The sequence below is a fragment of the Lepidothrix coronata genome, unplaced genomic scaffold, assembly GCF_001604755.1.
Source record: "Lepidothrix coronata isolate B3197 unplaced genomic scaffold, Lepidothrix_coronata-1.0 Scaffold24, whole genome shotgun sequence".
Classification (NCBI taxonomy): Eukaryota; Metazoa; Chordata; class Aves; order Passeriformes; family Pipridae; genus Lepidothrix; species Lepidothrix coronata.
Window position 1 is genome coordinate 216273 of NW_016690204.1, and position 21579 is coordinate 237851.

At 47.5% G+C, this 21579-nt stretch overlaps 1 protein-coding gene across 1 annotated transcript; it reads left to right on the top strand.

Moving 5' to 3' along the window:
• The first annotated feature begins 5248 nt into the window (after positions 1 to 5248).
• Positions 5249 to 20349, top strand: LOC108494397 (major facilitator superfamily domain-containing protein 1-like). The gene is made up of 13 exons (XM_017808887.1): positions 5249 to 5295; positions 5466 to 5566; positions 7992 to 8116; positions 8210 to 8265; positions 9008 to 9151; positions 9628 to 9786; positions 11203 to 11318; positions 12169 to 12269; positions 13734 to 13845; positions 14460 to 14597; positions 15166 to 15305; positions 15472 to 15583; positions 15868 to 20349. Exons 1-13 carry the CDS (start codon positions 5274 to 5276, stop codon positions 15979 to 15981), a joined length of 1440 nt encoding a protein of 479 aa, XP_017664376.1. The 5' UTR covers positions 5249 to 5273; the 3' UTR covers positions 15982 to 20349.
• Positions 20350 to 21579: the final 1230 nt, after the last annotated feature.

Consider the following 21579-nt stretch of genomic DNA (forward strand, 5'->3'; position numbering starts at 1 on the left):
AACAAGAGGGAGCATATACCAAGAGAAACTACCTTTTTTCAGATAGAAGCTATTAAATCAGAAAAAACTGGCACAAGAAGGTCAAGGGTAGGAGGAGTTGATACCACTTTCAGTGAGCTTTCTGTAAAACTTACATTAAAATTACAATTATCTATGTAGGGTTTTATGAGAGGACTAAAACCAGGACTTCTGAGAGCTCTAAGAAATAGCAGAAGTACTGCAGTTTTGCAATAGATTTACAGGCAAAACGTTATGATGATACATTTATGGATGCACAGGTGAAGAAACCAGGTAATAGTTAAAATAAAAACCAGAATGAATGAGCATCTACAAATTCAAGTTAAGAATTAAGATGAATGGGATTTGACAAAACATAAGAGGCCTTATAGCCAGGAGACAATATTAAACTCATAGGTACTCTTACAAGGCAGAACCTAAGGCAAACCTCAAGTTAACCAGCTTCCGACAAGCTCAGGACCTCCAAACCATCATGGATGCTATGCATTAAAGGGTGTCTTCAAGGATTGTTTCCATAGATCATGGTCAGAATCTCCATGTTACTTGTGAGCTAATTGATTTTGCTTATCAAATATTAATCCTCTTCCTTGAAACCTTAATGGAAGAAGAGCTCTCCTCTTTCTCTGTCTGGCTTGGTCTGGTTCTTGCCCCATAATTGCTGTGAGCAGATGAGGCTTCTGACATATAGCTTTTTCTTAATTTTTTTGTCTCTCCCTTCTCTGTTTCCAATGCAAGCCCACACCTCGTCTACTCCATAAAGACTTGTTACTGGATAGGGGATGGAAATAACAACACCCTTCAGGTGCAGTGCTCCCAAATGATTTCTTGGATCATAGGTTTTTATTCAGTCATGCCTATGAGTTCTGATTCTCTCCTAGGAAGCTCTCACAACAGCACAGACACCAGAGCTGCTGACATGCAGATTCAGGAGCAAGTATTTCACCTGGCCATGCTCTGAAAGTTATCTTTAATGGATGAGACACTTAAAGTATTTTTATGCCAGGCCCTTTCCTCCCTAAAGAAGGCCTAAAGGTTCTTCTAGACACGTGGTAGCTTGAGTCTTGACAGACACGCATGCCACTATTACAAATCTCTCATGAGTATCTGACCTCCCCATCACTGGTCCTCTATCCTCATTCTCAAATCAAACTCACTCCAAGTCCACGCTCCAGGTCACTTATGAGCTGGTGCTAAAAAGGGGGGAAAAAGAGTAAAATTCAAAAAGTGAATGAATCATGACACATCAAATTCACACAGCCTGTTAGCCAAAGATTGAAAGGAGGGAGGGAGAAATATGTCATAAATGTAGAAAATATATATAATCTATTTTCACATATATAACATGGAATATTATACAATATATATAATGATAGATATTCCCATATATGTACGCATATATATACAGGAAAAAAATACAGGGAAAACAAAGCACTTCTGAAGGAAAAAATTGAAAGTGTGTGTCCAGACTCAATATGCAAATGAATCCAGTATCTCCAAGCCATTATTTACATTGCAGAATGCTGATATGTATTGTTCCTTTCTATCCCTTTGACACCACAGTGAGTTTTGTCCAGCATATTAGTATTTTTATAAGCACTGTGATTGCAACAAAGGCTCCTGAAGTGAACACAATCACCAGTGGCACAAACACAGCTTAGAAGTGCTACAAAGCTTGGAACAGAATGGGGATCTGCTGCTGCTGTCCCCAGCAGTGTTGGGACATATCCCCACCTCAGACCTGCAGATCACTAGCAAAGCTCTAACACTAGTTTTCAAATCAAACCAATCACACACACAGTATACATGTTATATATATACAGATCTTATATATATATATATATATATATATATATATATATATATATATAAATATATATATATACACAGATTAACATGGCCAGTCTTCGCGAGCGAAGATTTGGGAAAGGTCATTAACCCTTCGAGCCTGCGCAGTGGATTTTTTAGGTGAGACACAGCGTGTGCTGAACTGAGCCCACCCTTTAATCCTGAGGTTCATCTGCCAGGGCCGAGCAAGCTTGGACAGTGGCAGTGAGGGTCTCAGGACGTAGGTTTGTTTAGAGTGACCTTCTCTTAGATGGATTGCCTTACAGGGCTGACGAGCTCCATCTGCCCGGGGGCTGGGAATCGAATCCGGGTCGCAGTGGTGAAAGTCCTGCACCCTAACCACTAGACCACCAGGGGCCCCTATACACAGATTATACAAATCTTATATATACATACAAAATTTATATATATATATATACAGACATAAACGTCTATAAAAATGTTATTATTATCCAGACATTTTCATTTCTGCTAAATGTTGTTATAAAACATTCTTGTTTGGCCAAAAGAATTCCTTTCAAGAGCTGGTTCTTAGTGTACTGCGTTTAGCTGGGAGTTTGCTTTGTGCACAGGAGCTGAAACAGTGCTGTGCTCAGGCTGGTGAGGAGAACAGTGCTGATAACACAGCCACACTTTAGCTAACTAGAGAGAAGTCCCATGCCATGTGGCATCATGTTCAGCAAGAAAGCTGGGGAAGGGTTTCTTCCAAGTTTTTTCCCATTACCTGGGACTAGGTGAACATTGGTCCGTGGATGGTCAGTGATTGCTTGTGCATCACTTGGTGGGGGTTTTCCCTTAGTTTTTTTTTTCCTTTTCACTTATTTGTCTGTCTGTATCTCAACCCACAAGGTTTTGTGGGTTTTTTTCCTCACTTTTGCCCTTCTGATTCTCTCCTCCATCCCACTGGGAGAAGTGAGTGAGCAGATAGGTGGGGGCTCACCTGCTCACAGGGTCTGCCCAGCACAGCCAGGTAAGGACATGTGTTGGCAGCATGAAGCATCCTCTGCACATAAGGCAGTAATGGTAATAGTTCATTCAGCATTCTCCACACCTGTGGCCCAAGGAAGGGAGAAATCACAGGGTAGGGCAAAATGAAAACTTCTACACGGCAGCATAAATGATGTCTAAAGTAACAGCATTTATAAAAATGGACTTTGGGATACCTTGTAGGCTGACTCTGTTCACAAGTCAGGTGTTCCTAAAATTACTCCTAAAATATCCTTATATTTCAGTACACATTGTTGAAAAACTTTTTTTTAACATCACATTCCCGGCTGTGCGTGAACCTTTGACCCACTGACATAGGAGCGTGAAGAAACTTCTGGAGGTACAAATCCTGCTTCTGGCTTTGAAGGATGGACAGCCATGCCACAGTCTTGCTCACATACTTTGCAAGCTCTATTTAAGACCAGGTAAGGCACTGGCCTGCACAGGTGCCATTGTGAGGTTTGCTCTTTGTGCCTCATTTGGGTAGAAAATACTCTTCAAATGAGAAGAGAAATATACTTACCCTTTTGATCATACAGGAGCTTTGGAGGAGGGGTTGTCTGGATTCCTTTCCCCCCATGGCATGGGGCGGCCCAGTTCTAGTTCCATTTCCATCTGAGGAACCATTTCCGACGGCTTGAGGTGGATAGGGAAAGGGAACTCCAGCACCAGGGGTTTCTTCAGATCCTGAGCCTGGAGGGGAGAGGGTGCTCTTCCCCCCCCCCCACCCACGTGGTCCCATGGCAGCCACAGAGACAGCACACCTGCGTGGAGAGGAGGCAAGAGAGAGTTTATTGTTGGGGGGGTTACATGTATAGGGTTAGGAGGATTCACAGAGTAACCAATTACAGGTTACAGGAAGGGGTTAACAACCAATAGGAAGGGGTTAAAGGGGGCCAATGAGAAACACCTCAGGATATCTTCTCAGGACATTCCTGCAGGGGATAACACTTGTCGTGGGGGGTGTTGGGAAGAAGAAGCATGTGTTTGCAAAGAGACCACAAAAAGCCATTTTAAGACATGTTTAAACAACAGTTTTCCCATATAATGCAGGTTTAGTGCTACAGGGTTGTGGATGTTTTTCCTTTTCATTGTCAGGGCCCTGCTCTTGTGATAAAGAGGAACCTCTAATTAACACTTGGCTGGTTCCTTTTGATACATTTGTAACAATGCTCCCTGCTCCCTTCCTGTGTCTGCTCTTCCCTGTGTCTTATACGAGACACTTCCACCAACACACCTTTAGAGATACCTTTTTTCCCCAGAACATCATATTTTGGACTCCTGATCAGTTTATGATGTGTTACAAACCAATTTCTTCCATGCTGCTGCTCCCACACTGTATTTACCATCTGATTCCTTCCTTTCACACGGACAGTCTCATTTCCCATTACAAAATTCCCTCTTTCTGACTGACGTCAATTCCTCTGGTTTATCCCACTGTTTCCAATCGGCTCCTTTCCCATCAGAGTCCTCCCGACCCCTTCCCGCCTTGGCTCAGCCCTGGAGGAGGCCTGGGCAGCAGCAGCTCCAGTCCCAGTACCGGCCCTACTCCCAGCCCTAGTCCTAGTCCCGGCCCCAGCCCTGGCTCCAGTCCTTAGTCCCAGTCCCCACTCCTACCCCCATTCCTAGCCCCATTCCCATTCCCATTGCCAGCCCCAGTCCCCAGTCCTCAGTCCCCAGTCCCAGCCTCATTCCCATTCCCAGCCCTAGGCCCCAGGCCCCACTCCCAGCCCCATTCCCATTCCCAGCCCCAGTCCCCAGCCCTCAGTCCCAGTCCCCAGTTCCAGTCCCAATCCCAGCCCTCAGTCCCAGTCCCCAGTTCCAGTCCCAATCCCAGTCCCAGTCCCAATCCCAATCCCAATCCCAATCCCAGCCCTCAGTCCCAGTCCCAATCCCAGCCCCCAGTCCCAGTCCCCAGTCCCCAGCTCCAGTTCCAGCCCCAGCCCCATTCCCAGCCCTAGTCCTAGTCCCAGCCCCGGCTCCAGTCCTTAGTCCCAGACCACAGTCCCGGCCCCAGGCTCATTCCCATTCCCAGCCCCTGTCTCAGTCCCGGCCTCAGCCCCAGCCCCATCCCCAGTGCCAGTCCCAGTCCCATTCCCATTCCCATTCCCGGTCCCATTCCCAGTCCCAGTCCCCAGACCCAGTTCTGGCCCCAGGCCCATTCCTATTCCCAGTCCCCATTCCCAGCCCTAGTTCTCATTCCTGGCCCCATTCCCAGTTCCCATTTCCAGTCCCATTCCCAGTCCCCATTCTTATTCCCGGTCCCATTACCATTCCCAATTCCCTTTCCCATTCTCCATTACCAGTCTCCATTCCTGGCCCCATCCCCAGTCCCATTCCCAGCTCCAGTTCCCATTCCCACTCCCACTCGTTCTCCCCACCCCTTCCGTCCCCGGGGTGGGCCGTGCCCGAGGGGCGGAGCGATGGCGGTGCCGGCGGAGCGCGGTGAGCGCGGCGGGGCCCGGCTGGTCCGGCTTGCCCGGCAGGAGGGCCGGGAGGAGGCCCGGCTGGCCCGGGAGGCCGCGGGCTGGGCTCGTCCCCCCGCAGGCAGGGCTGGGCGGGGGCTCGGCGGGAGGGCCGGGACGGGCGGGTGAGGAGGGTCCGCTCTGCCCCAGTCTCTTACAGGTTCGCCGTGCTGCTCTTCAACTGCCTCCTCACCTTCGGCTCCTACTTCTGCTTCGACATGCCCGGCGTCCTGCAGCAGCAGCTCCAGGGGGTGAGTGTCGAGGGGCGGGCACAGCCGGCAGCACAGGCCGCGGCCGCCGCTGGAGGTTCCAGACCTTTTCCTGTTGGTACAGGGGTCTTTGCCTCGCGGTCTCACCTCCCAGGTGCTGCGGGTGGGAGGTTGTCACTGGCACGCCAGGTGTTCGAGCTCCCTCTGCTGCCGGGAGAACTGGGAATGTGGCACTCGCCCGTGCTCCGCGGGGTCGGCTCCTCTTCACCGCCCTAAGGGAGTCCAGTCGGGACTTCACACCACCCCGCACGCGGGAGATCCACAGCACTGACCGTCAGTACCTGCACGGGGGTGGGAGACACGAGTGCTGGAGGTGATTCATTTGCAGCAGAACTTCACTGTGCAGTGTGACCACAGTGACACTCACGCAGTGCTCCGTGAGGCCTGTCTGGCAGCCTGAGGTGCTTGCATTTTCTTATCTGGTGGCTTTGCTAACACTGCTTCAATTTCTTCCCCTTCTATTTCTTTCCCATTCATTTCATTCATAGCCTGTACAAAAGCTAGAAGCAAAATATCTAAAAATTTGTTTCCATTCAAAAGGAAACTAAAACTTACCAAAAGAAACCAGAGGGTTGGGCTGCTCCAGGCTGAGCTGGGCCTTCTTTTGCTTTGCTTCTGCGCTGCATAAATAGAATGTTACACATCACTCTTTCAAGTCCCACTGTATTCACCAGTTACAGTGAAGCAGCATTTTTAAAAAAAAAAAAACTCTTCATACCATAAGGTTAAAAAAATGGGATTAAAACGTATTACGCATAATTTTTAAGAAGTCAGACGTAACATCATCACTTTCCTATATCCCCTAGAAACCTTTCAGAAATACACGAGTTCTCAGTACTCACTTTTGCCAGTGAGAAGGAAAGTCTTTCTGGGTCTCCAGGTACAAACCTTCTGACACTGCAGGCATCACATCAGTATTTGCTGGCCCAAGGACAGGAGCTGTGCAGGGGGGTCACAGGAGGACTGACATGTAAAAACCAGTCATATTCTCAAATGCTAGAAACTTCTGTTGTTCAGCGTTCACACTGCCATCCCAGCTGATTGCTGGGAGTTCTCCAGAGATGCTGGAGAGCCAAAGCTGAATTTCTGAACCCCTGACAAATTCTTACTGGACTCATTTACCTGTCGTGATTGCATTGGTTCTGTATCTCCTGAGAGATGATTTGCCTCTCATGTGCTGTCTGCTGGCAGGTCAGTGTGTGTAGGGGCAGAGTCACTGTCCTATTCTCTATCTGCCTCAGTAGCCAGGGCAGGAATAGCCAGAGCTTGCACGTAACTTTTTTTTAACATAAATGCAGTAAATCCCTAACATTCAGACAGTGAACTCCAGGCTAAATTGGATGCAGCTTGTCATTGCAAATGTGAGAAAAATCTCCCCCCAAAATAGGTCAGTAATTATTCCTCAGTCTTCCACAACTTCTCTAGGTTTGTGAGGGAGGAGTCAGTTACTTATTTATGGAATACAGGAAAGGCTATGTCATGTTTTGTTACCCAGGTAACGAAACACTTTGTAGGGTAGTGAAACCAAGCCATATTTTTCTGTGTTAATACTGTGCAGAGTTTTTAATCTGTTGATTGTCATATTTTTTACTCTAGTGAATTTAGCCTCTCCCTGCCTCAGCAGTGGTACTGTGGTGGTTGGAGCAGCTGAGATGAGTGCTTGCAGTGAAACACTTTGTTCTAGAGAGCTGCTTCTCTGCAGCCTCAAACATTTCTGCTGCAGCACATCTGAGGAGTTGTGAATATAAAAATCTCGTGGTGAAAATCACACTTCTCTTGTGCTTATTCAAGGTGCTAAGCTCTTGCCTGCTGGTGTGAAGACCCAGCATCCATGTCCCAGTGCAGGTGAATTTTCAGTAGCTGGAAGATCTTAGGGGGGTTTTCCTGATCATATAGTGTTGAGGAGATGTTGCTTTTTAGTAGCAAAACCAAGGTTTTTAAATCGTGCCAGGACTACCAGTTTCTTACTCTACTGGAAATGCTTTAGAGCTGAGAATTGATACAGACAGAGTTGCATATTTACATGCTGCTTGAGACTTTATAGTATGGAATGAAGAGTCAGATGAAGCTGAACTATAACCAAGAAGCTGAGGGATCAGATAAAGCTGGTGGTGCAGGCTCCTGGCTTTTCTTTTGGTTGGAAATGTGTATAAAAATGCTGAGCCCCTGCTGCTACTGCCACAGGAAGGGAAACAGAAGCTGTGCCATGCCATGCCAATGGCCAGTCATTTCCCATTTGAGAAGGGCTGGCTTTCTAGGAGAAGGCACAAGTCCCCTAATGGCTGCTTGTGGAAGTGGGAGCTGAGCAGGATAAATAGAAATCTAGATGGGAAGAACCTCATTTTTAAAGGCACATGTGAGTTTTTGTCTGTGTCTGCACCTAACAAAGGCTCTGTGACTTGTACAGAACTTGACCTGCCCCAATGGAACCCACCATAACAGCACTGGGCACAATGGCACGCTGGAGTGTGTGGAAGGCTTGGGAATGACCCCAGCTCAGTACAACCTGCTTTACGCAATCTACGCCTGGACGTGAGTCACTTTGCTCTTGCTTTTGGGGGTAGGTGGTTTGGTAGTTGCTCCCAAGCACCAAGACAACGCATTTCTATTCTGGTTTTCTCCTAGAAATGCAGTAGTGGTTATTCTGGCTGGATTCCTGATTGATAAACTGGGAAATCACTGTAAGTTCTGAGGTTCCATTAATTTATTCTTGTTCTGAAGTGGGATTTCAGGCTGTCCTTTCAGTGCAAAGGGATGATTAAAAGTCCCAGTGCCGTAACATCCCAGAGGGATGGAGGGCAGGGTGTGATGGTTAGCTGAGCAGCTCTGTGAAACAACTGAGACATTTTCCTCCTTTGACCACTGACTTACCTGAATTGACACAGCAGGGCACAAAAAACACACTTTTCTCTGACACACACATGACAGGGACTAGTATTATCTGGTTTTGATAGGACAAACTGATAAAACATGGTTCTGTTCCCTGCTCTGGCATTTGTTCTGGCATGTGCCGTAAGCTCAGACCCAGCAATCCCAGCAAATGCAGTCCTGCTGTCTCTGTATCCTGAAGGTAAACATCTTAGAGAGGAGAGGGGGGCACAGAGAAGGACATCATGTCCTCTAGGACATATAATGGAGCTCAGAACAGGGACAAGGACTCTACACATTTCAGAGTCCTCTGTCTGAGTTACTCTACCCCTCTAACCTCCCACCATGATAATGTCATCGTTACTGTGAGGATTCCCAAGTCATTTTATAAAGAGACCAGTCTTACAAAATTGAAAACTGAGAGTAAGCTGATGGAAGCCCACACGTTTAGTGGTGTGTTTTGAGGTTTTTCTTTTGCTTCTTGACACAGAATACTTTTGTTGTGATCTCAGCATGTCTATTGAGGTTTGTGTATTTTTTTCTGTTTCTCCCTAGTTGGTGTCTTTGTTTTCTCTCTTCTCACTGTGCTGGGATCATCCCTCTTTGCTCTAGGCTCACACTTTAAGGGCTCACCATACCTCCTTCCAATGATGCTAACAGGAAGACTGCTCTTTGGCTCTGGGAACGGGTCACTTACTAGTAAGGAATTCACATTTACATATTTTCATATTTACATCTCATCAAATGGTCATGATACATTTTTATTTTGCTTCCTAGACCCTTGTCCTACCAGTGAGCATCACCTCTGCACAAGGGCCCTGTGTTGCTGGCAGAACACAGCTCCTGCTGCATGGATTTAATGTGTGCCAAAATGTTTAAAAGTCTTCCCCTCTAACAACTTAGTCCTTCTCTCAAGGTGGGGACTGACATGTGATTTCTCTGCCTTTGAGGTTATTTTTGCTTGCTTTATGTGAGAGATAAGTTCACCTCCCACGTCCCAGCATGATTTAGTACATTTTAAAATGGACTGTGAGGCTGGCACAATCTGCTTCCCCTTGGGATGAGTAGAGGTCTCCTCCCCCAGCCTGAGCTCTCCAGCTTGAGAGAACTGTTGCTTCTGTGCCATGCTCTTGGCCAAGCCTGTCTGTTCAAGAGAGGATTTTTTGTTCTCCAAGTTGTGCAGAATCGTATCACAGCCTTCTGGTTCAAGGGGAAGGAACTGGCACTGGCTTTTGGACTGACTCTGTCCTTCTCCCGTCTTGGGAGTGTCCTCAACTTCTTCTTCACCCAGCAGTTTGAGGCAAAGTTTGGAATGCAGTGGACTCTCTGGGGAGGTGAGTTTCTTTGGTGCTTTTGGCTTGTTGTTTTTGAGACCTCAGGCCAGCTCGTTTTGTCCAGTTACTAAAAGTCTCTGAAAAAGGTAGTGAGGTTAGCGGGAAGAGGCATGTGATTTTCCAATTTTTCCTGCTGCTTTCTGTGTGCTATGAGTGGTGTTTTCTGCACTGATGCCAGAGAACCCTCTCTTAATACTCTAGTATCAGCCTGACAGTGTTGTTTTCTTGACATATTTTAAACATCTGCAGTCACAGGTAATCAGTACTTAATGTATGTTTACTCCCATGGAATAGAAACTTCAGAGTGAAAACAAGAGGAATCAAGTGTGTTTGTTATTCCGTACTTTGGCCAGCAGAACGTGATGGTTCTGCAGCAGTGTCTCTACTGTCCCAGCAGAAAATGCCTTGCACGTGGCTGATTGAAACTGCATGTTTAAATTACTGTGAGAAGCAGAACCTGAACTACACATTTCTTAGTGTGAATTTGTTCTAGGGCTTGTATCTTTAGAAGATTTGAGTTTCTGTCCTCGTCTTGGTGCAGTGAGATGGGATCTGTCTCTAGTGGAAGGGATGACTTGTTCCACAGAAGGGTTAAGTGGTACACGTGTACTCTGGTGTGCTGGGATGGTGATGTAAGGGAGACCTGCTTCAGGGCCTCCTTTGTGTACAAAAACTCAGTGATTATAGGAAAGTGTTATTTTCCAAACCACAAAGCAGCATGGGCCATCATCCACGGAAAAGAGGATGCACGTGTGTGATAAATCTCATGCAGAAATGGAAACCCGTTCCTCTCCTCTGATTCCAGCTCTCAGAAAAAAAGCTGTGGTGGGCATAGGCTGTCACATCCCATCTCACATTTAGTTTTATGCTCAGGCAGCATTTGTAAGCACAGCACAGTGACTTCTGCAGTCCATTTGGCTCTTTGGAAAGCAAAACAGGTACAGAACTCTTTCTGAGAAGGATATCTGCAGCAGATGCCCATTGCCAAACTTGCTAAGACGTATCCAGCATAACTGGACTCGAGCTGCCTGTGCTCGCAGGTCAGACAGCTGTGGTAACTGCAGCAGGTCACACCAATGGGGAGGTACAGCCTGGCTTCCAGTGCAGCCCTGGGATGCCTCTTCTGCTCTGGGGACCAGGGAAGTTTCCCAGTGTCTGCCCTGCTTTAGCCTTGTCTTTGTTGCATAAGCCTGCTGCAGGTCAGGAGCATCAGGACCATCAGTACTGCAGCCATGGGAGCTCGGTGGGCACAGCTCAGGGGCTGGAACAGGATGCTGTGAGTGGAAGGGTCCTGCTCTGTGTGTTAAGAGAAGCCAGGAGTAGGAGTCCTGGAGAATTCAGCATTTTACATGCAGTGGAGTTTATCATTCATCTCTGTCCATGCTGAGGAATTTCTAACACCTCTTGATTTTCTAGGGAGCCTGCTCTGTGTGCTGGGGCTTGTTTCAGCCCTCACAGTCAGTGTGCTGGATAAAGTGGGCATGAAGCAGCTGGGCTTGGATGGCATTATCCAGCAAGAATCCAAAAAAGTGGTACGTGGTGCTTTTCCACCTCCATCCTGGCAATCCCGGGTGCAGGAGCACTGCCTTTGGAGCGCAGGGAAGGCTGCGGCAGCAGGAGCCGGTCCCGACCAGGAGAGGGCATTCCCATCCCTCGGTTCGATCCTGCAGAGCAGCACTGAGCAGATCAAATCTGAGCCACCAGCCAAGAGTCGATTCCCTGCCTAGAGCCTTTCGGAGAGCACTCAGGACAGCAGTAGCTTTCTGAGCCAGTTACTACCTATCTGTAGGTGGCTCAGAGGAGGATTTTGTGCACAAAATTCACTGGTAGCCTCCCTCTGAACTGCTTTCTGGCTCACAGGATCTGTGATAGCAAACAATAATACTGAACTATCTCTGGTCAGCCCTTCTGTTCCTCCTTGCATTCTCCTGTCTAGGAACAAACATTACAGGCTTGTAATGTGTGCAATTTTTATGGCACTTTAGTCTATTAGATGTACTTCCTTCTTATGATAGTACTCTCACTGGTTTCTGTAGCTCAGTGTTGTGACTCGTGTTTATCTTGTACCTTTCTGCTGTGTTTCACTTAAGGATTTGCAGCGGACTCTTAACAGAGCCTGCTCAAAAATCTCTTGCAACCAGAACCTTTAGAAAAATAAGAAGAAAGTTTTTATGTTTTCTTTACTGAATAGTGTTAAAGAAGGAATGTGTTAGAGTCAGCACATACCAAATTTCACTTAGAGGTGTATGAGCTGCCTCACAGTTCCCTTTTACGTGCTGTTACTCCTTAAATCTCTCGTGCCCTTCAGTGGCTTGCAGGAAGTGACACTGGTGTGAAGCTGGGCTAATGCCTGGTGAGTGAGGGCACATCTTGTCTTTGCAGCGGATTCAGGACATCCAGCACCTTCCCCTTCGCTACTGGCTCCTGGTCCTCACCATCATGTTCTTCTACAACGGAGTGTTCCCCTTCGTGGCCGATGCCAGGTACTGTCCTGTGGCTGTGACTCACTGACTGACATGAGCCTGCAGAGCCTTCCAGGCCTCAGCTGTGGGCAGACTGGGAAATACAGTTTCCTTCCAGTCTTGAAATGCAGAGAAACACGTCTTTAACACCTAGTTGAAGGTTTGAGGGTTCTTTGACCTTTCTTTCCCTTCAAAGATGAGAGAGGCTTCTGAAAGAAAGCAAAAATACCTTTGAGGGAAATGATTCGTCCAATATTTATGGCTTGGAACACTGCCAAAGGAGGATCAGAAGGTTTTGGGAGAAGGGGAAGAAATACTTTATTCAAAAAATAGCCCATAGGCATTTCACCTTTGTGATAGCCCAGCAAAGTGGGTGTCTCCTGAGCTGGGTGGGGTGTCAGCTCCACAGGCCTGAGGCAGCTCTGCCTTGCAGCTGCTGCACACTGCTGTGTCTGGAACACAGCTGGGCTTGCTCAGCCTGGGTTTGTATGTGAGGAAGCCTTTGTGAAGGCCTCAGACTTCCTTTTTAACGCTGCCTTATGCTTAAAACAAAGCAGTGACCTGCCCAAGTAAACTGAGACTCCTGCTTCTATCATGGGGCTCTGCCACAGACTTGTCATTTTGCTGCTTTGTTCCCATTTGTGGATGGTGCAGCTTCTGTCACACAATCAGGATGAACTTTTCTATTAGCAAAGGCCTGCAGTAAAAAAAAATAGAATTATTTTGGTAGTATTTCATTAGCTACGTATAGGAAGCCACTGTGAAATCAGGGAGGAAGAAATGTCATCAGCATGATGACTGAGGGGAAGTAGCCATGCAAGCAGCCAAACCAGGCTTAAGGAGCTACAAGATCTCTAAATAAACCTCTGTGTAAGCTCTTATTACAACTGGATGACTGTAAATTCTGTAAAGAATTTGAGGAAGTTTAATGTAATTTCTGCGTGTCCCTAACAAAGGTGAAAGGCTGGCTTTGACAATGGGTGTTTTTTGCTGTAACCAGGTCTCCTTAAAGGAATTCCTAAGGGGCAGTTCCTAGTACTTCTGAAATACAGGTGTTCAATTTAAATGCTGATCTTTTCTGGTGGATAATTTTTAAACAGCTGTCCAGCCCCTCAGCATTCTCCCCCTTGTACTGATTAGGCTTTCTGCCTTGTAAAAGAGGATGTCAGACTCCACTGGTGTGTTGAGGACAGGTGATGGCACATTGCTGCCCTGAGCTGTGTTGATGGAAGGGCTGTGTTGATGCACTTTAACCTGCAGTTTCACTCTGCACTTGCAGAAGTGTCTCGAAAGTGGCTGTTTAAGCTACCAGCTTCTCTGTGGTGTGCACCAATTAAAAAGAAAATAAACCACTAAAGGCTTGGCACTACAAACTACCAGACAAAATCAAGCTTGTTTACAAGTCTTCTCATTCAAACCATACCAGTCCATATGTTTGTGCTCAGGATTACTCTCTTACTTTTTTCCTCTTCATTTTGTTTTCAGCAAGTTTATCCAGGATAAATATCCTGGTTACAGTCAGCAGGCAGCGGCTTACATTGCTGGGGCAGTGTATGACAGCTCCCTTGTCCTCTCCGCAGCAGTTGGCATTTTAATTGTGAGTACCCAAGACCTGATGTGCTTGCTGATAACTTCCCAATTTTTTGAACTGTCCATTACAGCCCCTCAAACAGAATTGCACCTTTTGGGGCTGAACAAGCAGTCCTTTATACCCTTGCAAACCTGCAAGATGCACTTCAGTCTGATGTAAATTACAAGAAGTAACATTAACCTGGTTTTCCCTCTGTCCTGTATTTGTGCTATGTAACCATGGCACACAGCTGTGTGTTTTGAGAAGTCTGAGACTGGAGCAGAAAGGATTGAGATAAGCTTTGCAAAGTAGATGGGGAAGGACAATCTGCATGAAACCCAGGGCCTGTTTTGTCAAATGCTTCCTTTCCTTATTTCCATAATTGTCAGGGTATAATACTGTTTTCCCTTACCCTGTGTTAAGGGTTTCACATGAGTACTGGACACCTAGTGTGGCGTTTCAGGCTCAGTTCAGAGGTACACAAGAGAAACCAGGAACAGCTGGTCTGCTACACTACCAGCAGCCAGGAAATCCCATGTCACTGCCCCTCCTGCCAGCCCACTTTGCGCAGCCCCTCGTGTCCCTGACCCATGGGAAGCAGGATCCCCTGTAAGAGGCCTGCTGTCTGTTCCTGCCACCAGGACTACGTTGGACTGAGAGGTGTCTTTGCTGTTGGCTGTGCCACGCTGACTCTGCCCGTCTTCGCTCTCCTGGCCTTCACGTTTGTGCCTCCGCTGGTCTCTACCATCTGGCTGGGGATCACTTACTCCTTCGCTGCCGTGAGTTCCCAACCCCACTGGGTAGCTGTGTGTCTTGTGGCTACACTCCTACACCTGGATGGCGTATTACTGCTGCCCTGGTGTCCTGCTGAACAGGTTTAGCAGGCACAGGCAGGCACATTAGGCTCCCCAAGCCTAATGACTTTGGCTGGTAACAAATAACCCCAAAGAATCAACATAGAGCAGAAAGTGGGGCAGAGTGAGGAAGCGCTCGTACAGTGTGAAGCATTAACCTGGCTATGATTTGCTTAGTTCTTTTTTACCTTGAATGTAACACCTGAATCTCCTTTGAGTCTTACCCACTCAGCCACCAGGTCTGACTCCCCTTCTGAAATCTGGAGTCAGGTTCTTCCAGTTTCAGATAACCTGTGTTGTCTGTGCTGTCTCCAGCTGCTTGAAAAGGATGGGGAACAGTCTAGAACCAGCCAATAGGCTGGAGGGACAAGCACCAGAGTTTTTGAGGGGAAGGTATAAATGTTTATTTCGTGGGAATAATTCCTTCTTGAACCAATGTCTGTCTAACACCTTTAAATCCGGCTCTGAGTTCCTGTTCTCATTGCTCCCCCAGGCTAGTATGTGGCCATCTATACCCCTTGTGGTGCCCCAAGCCACTTTAGGGACAGCGATGGGGCTGGCAACTTCTGTGCAGATGGTTGGAGTTGGCCTTTCAAATCTGATTGTTGGACACATGCTGGGAACAAAGTCCAGGTGAGAATGCTTTGTCTTTTTTTTTCCAAGCAGAGAAATCAGCAGTGCTTTAGTGGAGCAGTGTAAACAGGAATCAGGGGATTTGCAACTTGATGCTGCAGGGAACTAGAGCAGTGCCTTAAGTATCTTAAGTGACTGGTTGTTCTCTCCTGTTTTGGCTTTCTAGTGAACTAAAGATCCCCCTGTGGCGCTGGCAACAGATGATGATCTTTATGCTGGCAAACACTGTCGCCTGCATCATTGCCTCCATTGGCCTCAATGTTGTGGACAAGAAACAGGTAAGTGTGATAAAAGGTGAAGAAATAGCTGTACATCACCAAGTTCCTTTTACTGATGTACTGGCTCTTGGGTGTTTGAGTAACTCTTAAAATGGGACTGCATAAAGAGAGAACCCTCTCCTAAAGACTGACACAGCGTGTCGCACTCCTGCCTACTATCAAGCCATTGGTGGCTGTATTTTTTTTGCAAGACAGTGAAGGCAAGGGCCAGGACCCACCTGTGGCAATGTGTGCGTACAGGAAAAAGTGTCCTTTTGTCACCAGTTGCTGCTTTGAATTTCCAGGATGAGACGCTGAACAGAACCAGAAAGGGAGCACCCATGGGGCAGGACAGAGACCCCGCAGATGCAGCACAGCTCCTTGAGGATGAAACGAGAACCGAGGGCTCTGTCAGCTGAACCTTGGCAGGGAGAGAACCATGGCCCTGCCAGACACAGCACTGGTCACTTCTGCCTGAAAGCAGATTTTAGCCTGTGTACTTTAAACATCTTTAAAGGGAATCTTGAAGGCAATTGTCTACAAAAAGGGAATGTTTCCGCTTTCTTATGCCTGGCACAGCAGTGGAAGGGGTGTGCTCTGTGGTTCTCGGGCATTCTTCAACACCCCCCCACCTGCATGGGGCACGTTAAGGGCCACACTGCAGTCACTGAAGCTCACCCAGCTAACCTTGTTCATGAGCCATTAGACAGCTGCTTGTCAGCCTTGCAGGTGTGCCTGCCTGCTCTGCCACAAGAATCCTTCACAGCAGCACTCGCTAATCCATACAGGGTTAGCCTGATGTTTCACTCCCTGCTCTAGATTAGCCTCTTTCACAAATCACATGCGTGTGCAAGTGACACCGTCATTATTCTTTAGGCAGGAGCCTGAATTAATCAAATTGATGACCTTTTGCACACAAACCTAGCTTAATTGCTTATTACTTTACTAGAAATGCTTCTGTAAGCTGTGCCTATTCATTGCCCTTCAAAAGCATAAAGGGTTTTGATCTGGAATCCTGTCCTTTACACCAAGGTGCTCTTACTCATGAAGGGTAGAGGCTTATTTTACTCAGCCAACTGCCCTTTGCACTATGCAAACGCTCACAAACACTCACAGTGTTTACAAAAGGACAAAGGAGGCTTTAAGAATGAAGTAAACTGTACCATAGCCAAGTACTGCTGAAGTGAACGACACGTAAATTACTAAAATTCTGAAGAGCAGCTGTACTCAAGTTGCATTTAATATAAAAAGTAGTAGATTGAAAGCAATTTAGGTACTGATAGCACCCAGTAAAGTCACATTTTAAGACAAATGGACTCATCAAATCAAAGCCTGGTTAAACTAATTTACTGAAGAGGATGAGCTCAGAGAGCAAGGTCTTCAAGTTTTAAGTTACACTGTGAATTCATTTCAGACTACAGTTAAAAGATTTCCCTTTTGGAGTTTGGTGCAGCAGAAATTTAGAGGCTGGGCTTGAGAAGTCACAGAACTGCAAAAGTCACAGGTTCCTCTAGTTTGGTGGTGACCTCCCAAGATCATTGTGTCCCACACTGCAGCTCAGGCAGGGGCAACCAGAGCACGTTGTCCAGGACTTGTATCTGGTGAGAATTTGAGCATCTCCACAGATGGACTCTGCAGTCTCTCTGAGCCACTTGTCCCAGTGCCTGATCCCTTTCAGGAAAAAGGTGGTTCCTTGCAGATGGAATTCCATGTGGTTTCCCTTGTGCCCATTGCCTCCTGTGCAGAGCAGTCAGGCCCCTCCATCCTCGCTCTCTCCCAGCAGGTACTTGAGCACACTGGTCAGACCTTCTGGAGCCTTCTGGAGCAGCCCCAACTCTCTTGGCCCCTTCTCCCGTGAAAGATGCTCCAGTCCATTTACCCCCTTTGTGGTTCATTTAGCATTTGCTAAATCACATCTCTTTTGTACTGGAGAACCCAAAATTGCACTCAGTGCTCCATGCAAGGTCTCACCAGTCAGACTCCTCAGTGGCTTCAAAACACCCCTCAGTAGCTTCAGAACACCCCTCAGCCTCCATTCACTACACTGTTCTTCAGTGCTGAAATCCTACACTTGCATTTTTTTACTGGAAGAACCCCATGGTGAATTTCCAGCTGTGATTATGAAGAACCACATGCAGCAGTGCTGTAGATTCATGTTGGAGGCTTGTGTACAGAAGAAAATACATGTTCGGAGCTGATTTGTGTCTCCATACACTGGTTCAAAAGCAGTGACTTCAGCCTGCCTTGCCAAAAGTAGCAGCTTTCTCAGTTTATACCATGTGATGCTGCAGCTAAACAACTGAGGGTTGGTGCTGCAATGAGTGCTGGGATAGCAGGTGAAAGTCCTGTATTTGCTCCTTCATGGAAGAAGCTCACTCGAAAGCCAGGCATTCCTGTTTACCATCCCATAATCTACCTCCAGATGACTAGAAAAGAAACGTTACATCTTCTGTTTTGAAGAAGAGTTGTGACATACTTTCCTTAAAGTCTGCCACTGGCTAACAAGGTTTGCACCGGTGTACCACTGACGCCTCACTGCCTGCTCTGCCAGGTGTCACTGGGAAGCATTCCTGCCCCTCTCCGTGTTTGCGGCCTACGTGGAGAACTTCTTTTGGCTAGAGAGGGTTTTGTAGAAACCATGCTACAAAGATCCCTGCATGTGCTTTAATAAACCCTGTTGCAGAATCTGAAGATGTGGGGAGATTCTGGGGACCTTTGGATCTGTTACACAAAGACCATCTTCAGGGTGGGAGGGGTCTACTGGAGCCTCTCACAGGCAGAGTTGTTCTGGACAGACTGTTCCTGTCTTTCAGCTCAGGTGGATAAAACTCAAAGCTGATCTAACAGCATGAGCCTTACTGCAGCAGTAGCTGCTCACCTCTGCTGGGCACATTGACAACTTCCTCTTACTCAGCTTTTATCAGTAATGTCTCCCCTGATGACAAGGAAAGCCACTCTCACTTTGCTTGTCTTCCCCATTTGTGCTGGACACCTGCTGTTGGGATTCCAGAGCTCAGCTCTGAGCAGCTTTCTACAAAGCCATTGCATGGCTCTGCTTTGCTTGAGCTTGTCACAAAATGAAAGGGTGGTGGTCACAGAGGTCAACATGTTGCAAGAGATAGAAGGAAACAACCGGGGGTTTTTTGTTTAATTTTTGTAGAGTTGCACTGATCATGTATACAGGTAACTGAAACCCCACCCCTCACCCTGTCCCCAGCCTTGGGCAACCTGGAGATGGTGGGCTCCAACAATATTCTCTGCCAGAACATTCCTTTGTCTTAAGACACTGTGGACTGTGAAGCCTGAAGGTGGACATTAGTTCAGGCAACTCACACTGAGATGGGTAAGAGGCCAGAATTAGAAGGTGGCTGGAGCTAGAAAGGCTGATGGGTAAAGCAAATTCCCACATTCTTGCTGGCTCTTACCAGTACTTTTGACCTGCTTGAGGAGGAGGAGGTCCTGTTAGCAATATAAGGAGCTGCAGCTTGAAAGAAAGGGAAAGCCAGTTCAAGAAAAGATAGTCTTCATCCCCAGAGATGAAACTAAAAATAATCAGGGCTGCTAATTCAGCCCAATAATTAAAACCCGCTCTTCCTGCTCACTGACTATGTTCAGAGGAAGGAGCAAGTGGTTAACTGGGCACAGCCTGGGCAGCCAGCTCAGCCTGCTGGGGGGTTCTGCCCATCAGTTCTTGGCCAGCAATGAATCGTGACCCCAGTCCTGTCCCTGCACACCTGATCTCCAGTTATGACACCAACGGCTCACATGTGCCCAGGCCTCCCCACAGCCAGGATGCTGCAACTCCTCTTTATTCCTTAAGAAAAATAAACAATGGAAAACTCCAGCCTCAACATTTAACCCATCGCCTTTTCCACAGCAAAGCAATACAGGGTTTCATCAGAGCTTCAAGCCTGAAATTCAACAGGAGACACATCAGGGGGCTTGGACAAATCAGTGGGTGGCCATGTAGCTTCCATCCTGTGGAGATGCAAGTTCCAACTGAGCACACTCCACATGCTGAGAGGCATCAAACTGTTCTCTCCACAGTCACCCAGGTAGCCACAATGCTTGGACGTCCATGCACTGGTGCGATCACATTGTACATGAACAACTCCGAGAGCCTTCCAGGGAACATACCGCAGCAGTTACTCATTTAGTGCTTGTCTCCACACAACAATCACTAGACAATCCCCAAGAATGTAGAATGGATATCCCAGGTCTGATTGGCCTGTATAAATCCTTCAAAAAACCCACAGTAATGCTGCTTAAAATACCAACAGAGAGGACATTAATCTTCCTCACTGGGGTGGGGTGCAGGGTGGGGTGTTAGGCAGCAATGCAGCAGACGGACAGGATCAGACAGTGCTTGCTTAAAAGGTTTTGCACAGTAGCCAGCAGTGGGCACAGGGGAGAACACACACTGCTCTGGGTTAGGCAGGTTCACAGGGAGCAGGGGATCAGCTGCAGCTGGGCTGTTCCCTACAGCACTGCTGTCTTGTACAGGACAGATATGGTGACATGTTTGGGGCCTAAGCAGCAGCCATGCCTAGAACCACATCTGACTCATGTGCAGGTCCTCCTTTAGCCACTTCCCAGGCTGAGCTCACTATGGATACCATAATTTCCCTTCCCAGACTGAAACAGCAACCTAGCTAACATTCTATCCCACATGTTTATGAGGGTCCTTGTGGGTCTGTCTCAGTTTGAAGAGACTGGAAAGTTTGCTACAGAGGATGAGTTATGAGACAAACCAAACTCCTCTCTCTCAGCAATTGTGAATTCAAAATTAAGGGGCTTTAATCGAGGAAGTGTGGAAAAAAAACAGAAGAAATAACAACTCTTTATTAAAAGATATATGTATGTTGGCAAGAACAGGAACAGAACACAAAAAACTAGGCAATAATCCTGTACCCCCAAAAAAAAAAAAAGTCCCCTTCAAACAGTAGGGGGGAAAAAAAGAGTCTGAGTGAATATTCTCTGTCCTTTAGCGCAGTTCTAATCACGGCCGGCAGGGGGCGCTGTTGGGCCGCTGGAGGGGCAGAGCTGCAGTTCTCCGTGCTGACCCGCAGGGGGCGCGGTCGGGCTCTGGCGGTCACCGCTCAGGGAGGGGCCCGCGGGGTGGTCTCGGATCGCGGGAGAAGCCGAAAAGAAATAACGGGGGGCCCTTCCCCCAGTGGAAGAAGGGCAGAAGGAAAAGCAGTCCACCCCCACAGGACTCACTGTTGTTCTCAGATGACGGCACCCCAAAGCTCCTCCCTTTCTCCCAACGAGCACAGAGACTCTCCGATGAAAGCCCAGTAGGTCCCGGCTGGAGTCACAAGGCAGCGTGATACCCGATTGCGGACAGTGGTCAGGCCTCACCAGGATGAAAAGCCAGAAAGACCGGCTTCCAGGCCCCCTCTCCAAAAATGCCCGGTCTGTCTCCCCAGTCTGATCTCTCCCCTCCCAGAAGAGCCAGCCACCTCCTCCCAAAACTCCTCCCCTCTTCCCCCAGCCTCTGATGGGCCATTCGGTAGGAATGCAGCTTGGCCAGCTAGATTCTTTTGTAAGGCTAATTGACCTTTTTTCTATTTGGACTCCACCTTTCTTACAGTGGGAGGCAGGGGGAAGAAAATTCTCCTGGATTTCTAACCTATAACAAGGTCCCTTCCAACTTTGCATATTCTGTGAAATCTGCAGTTTTGGGAAAGCAGAGGTAAGACAGAGTTGCAGAGTGAAGCTCTATTGTGGTCTACTGCCACAACTCAAAGGAAGGACAATCCTTCATTGCTAATGTGTCTACCAAGGACATTCCCAAATTCCCACACTATGCAGATCCCACTCAAAGCACTGTGCATGCTTCAGAGGAGAGTTCTGAACTGTAAATGGCCAAACACAGCAGGAGATGTAGGAGTGAGGTCTGGCTGGAAGGCTCTGGAGGATGAACGCCACAGACACACAACACAGACACACAACACGCTGGCTGAGAGGCCACTGTGTCCAGCTCACCCAGAAGAGCAGTTTCTGTGGGTGTAGTT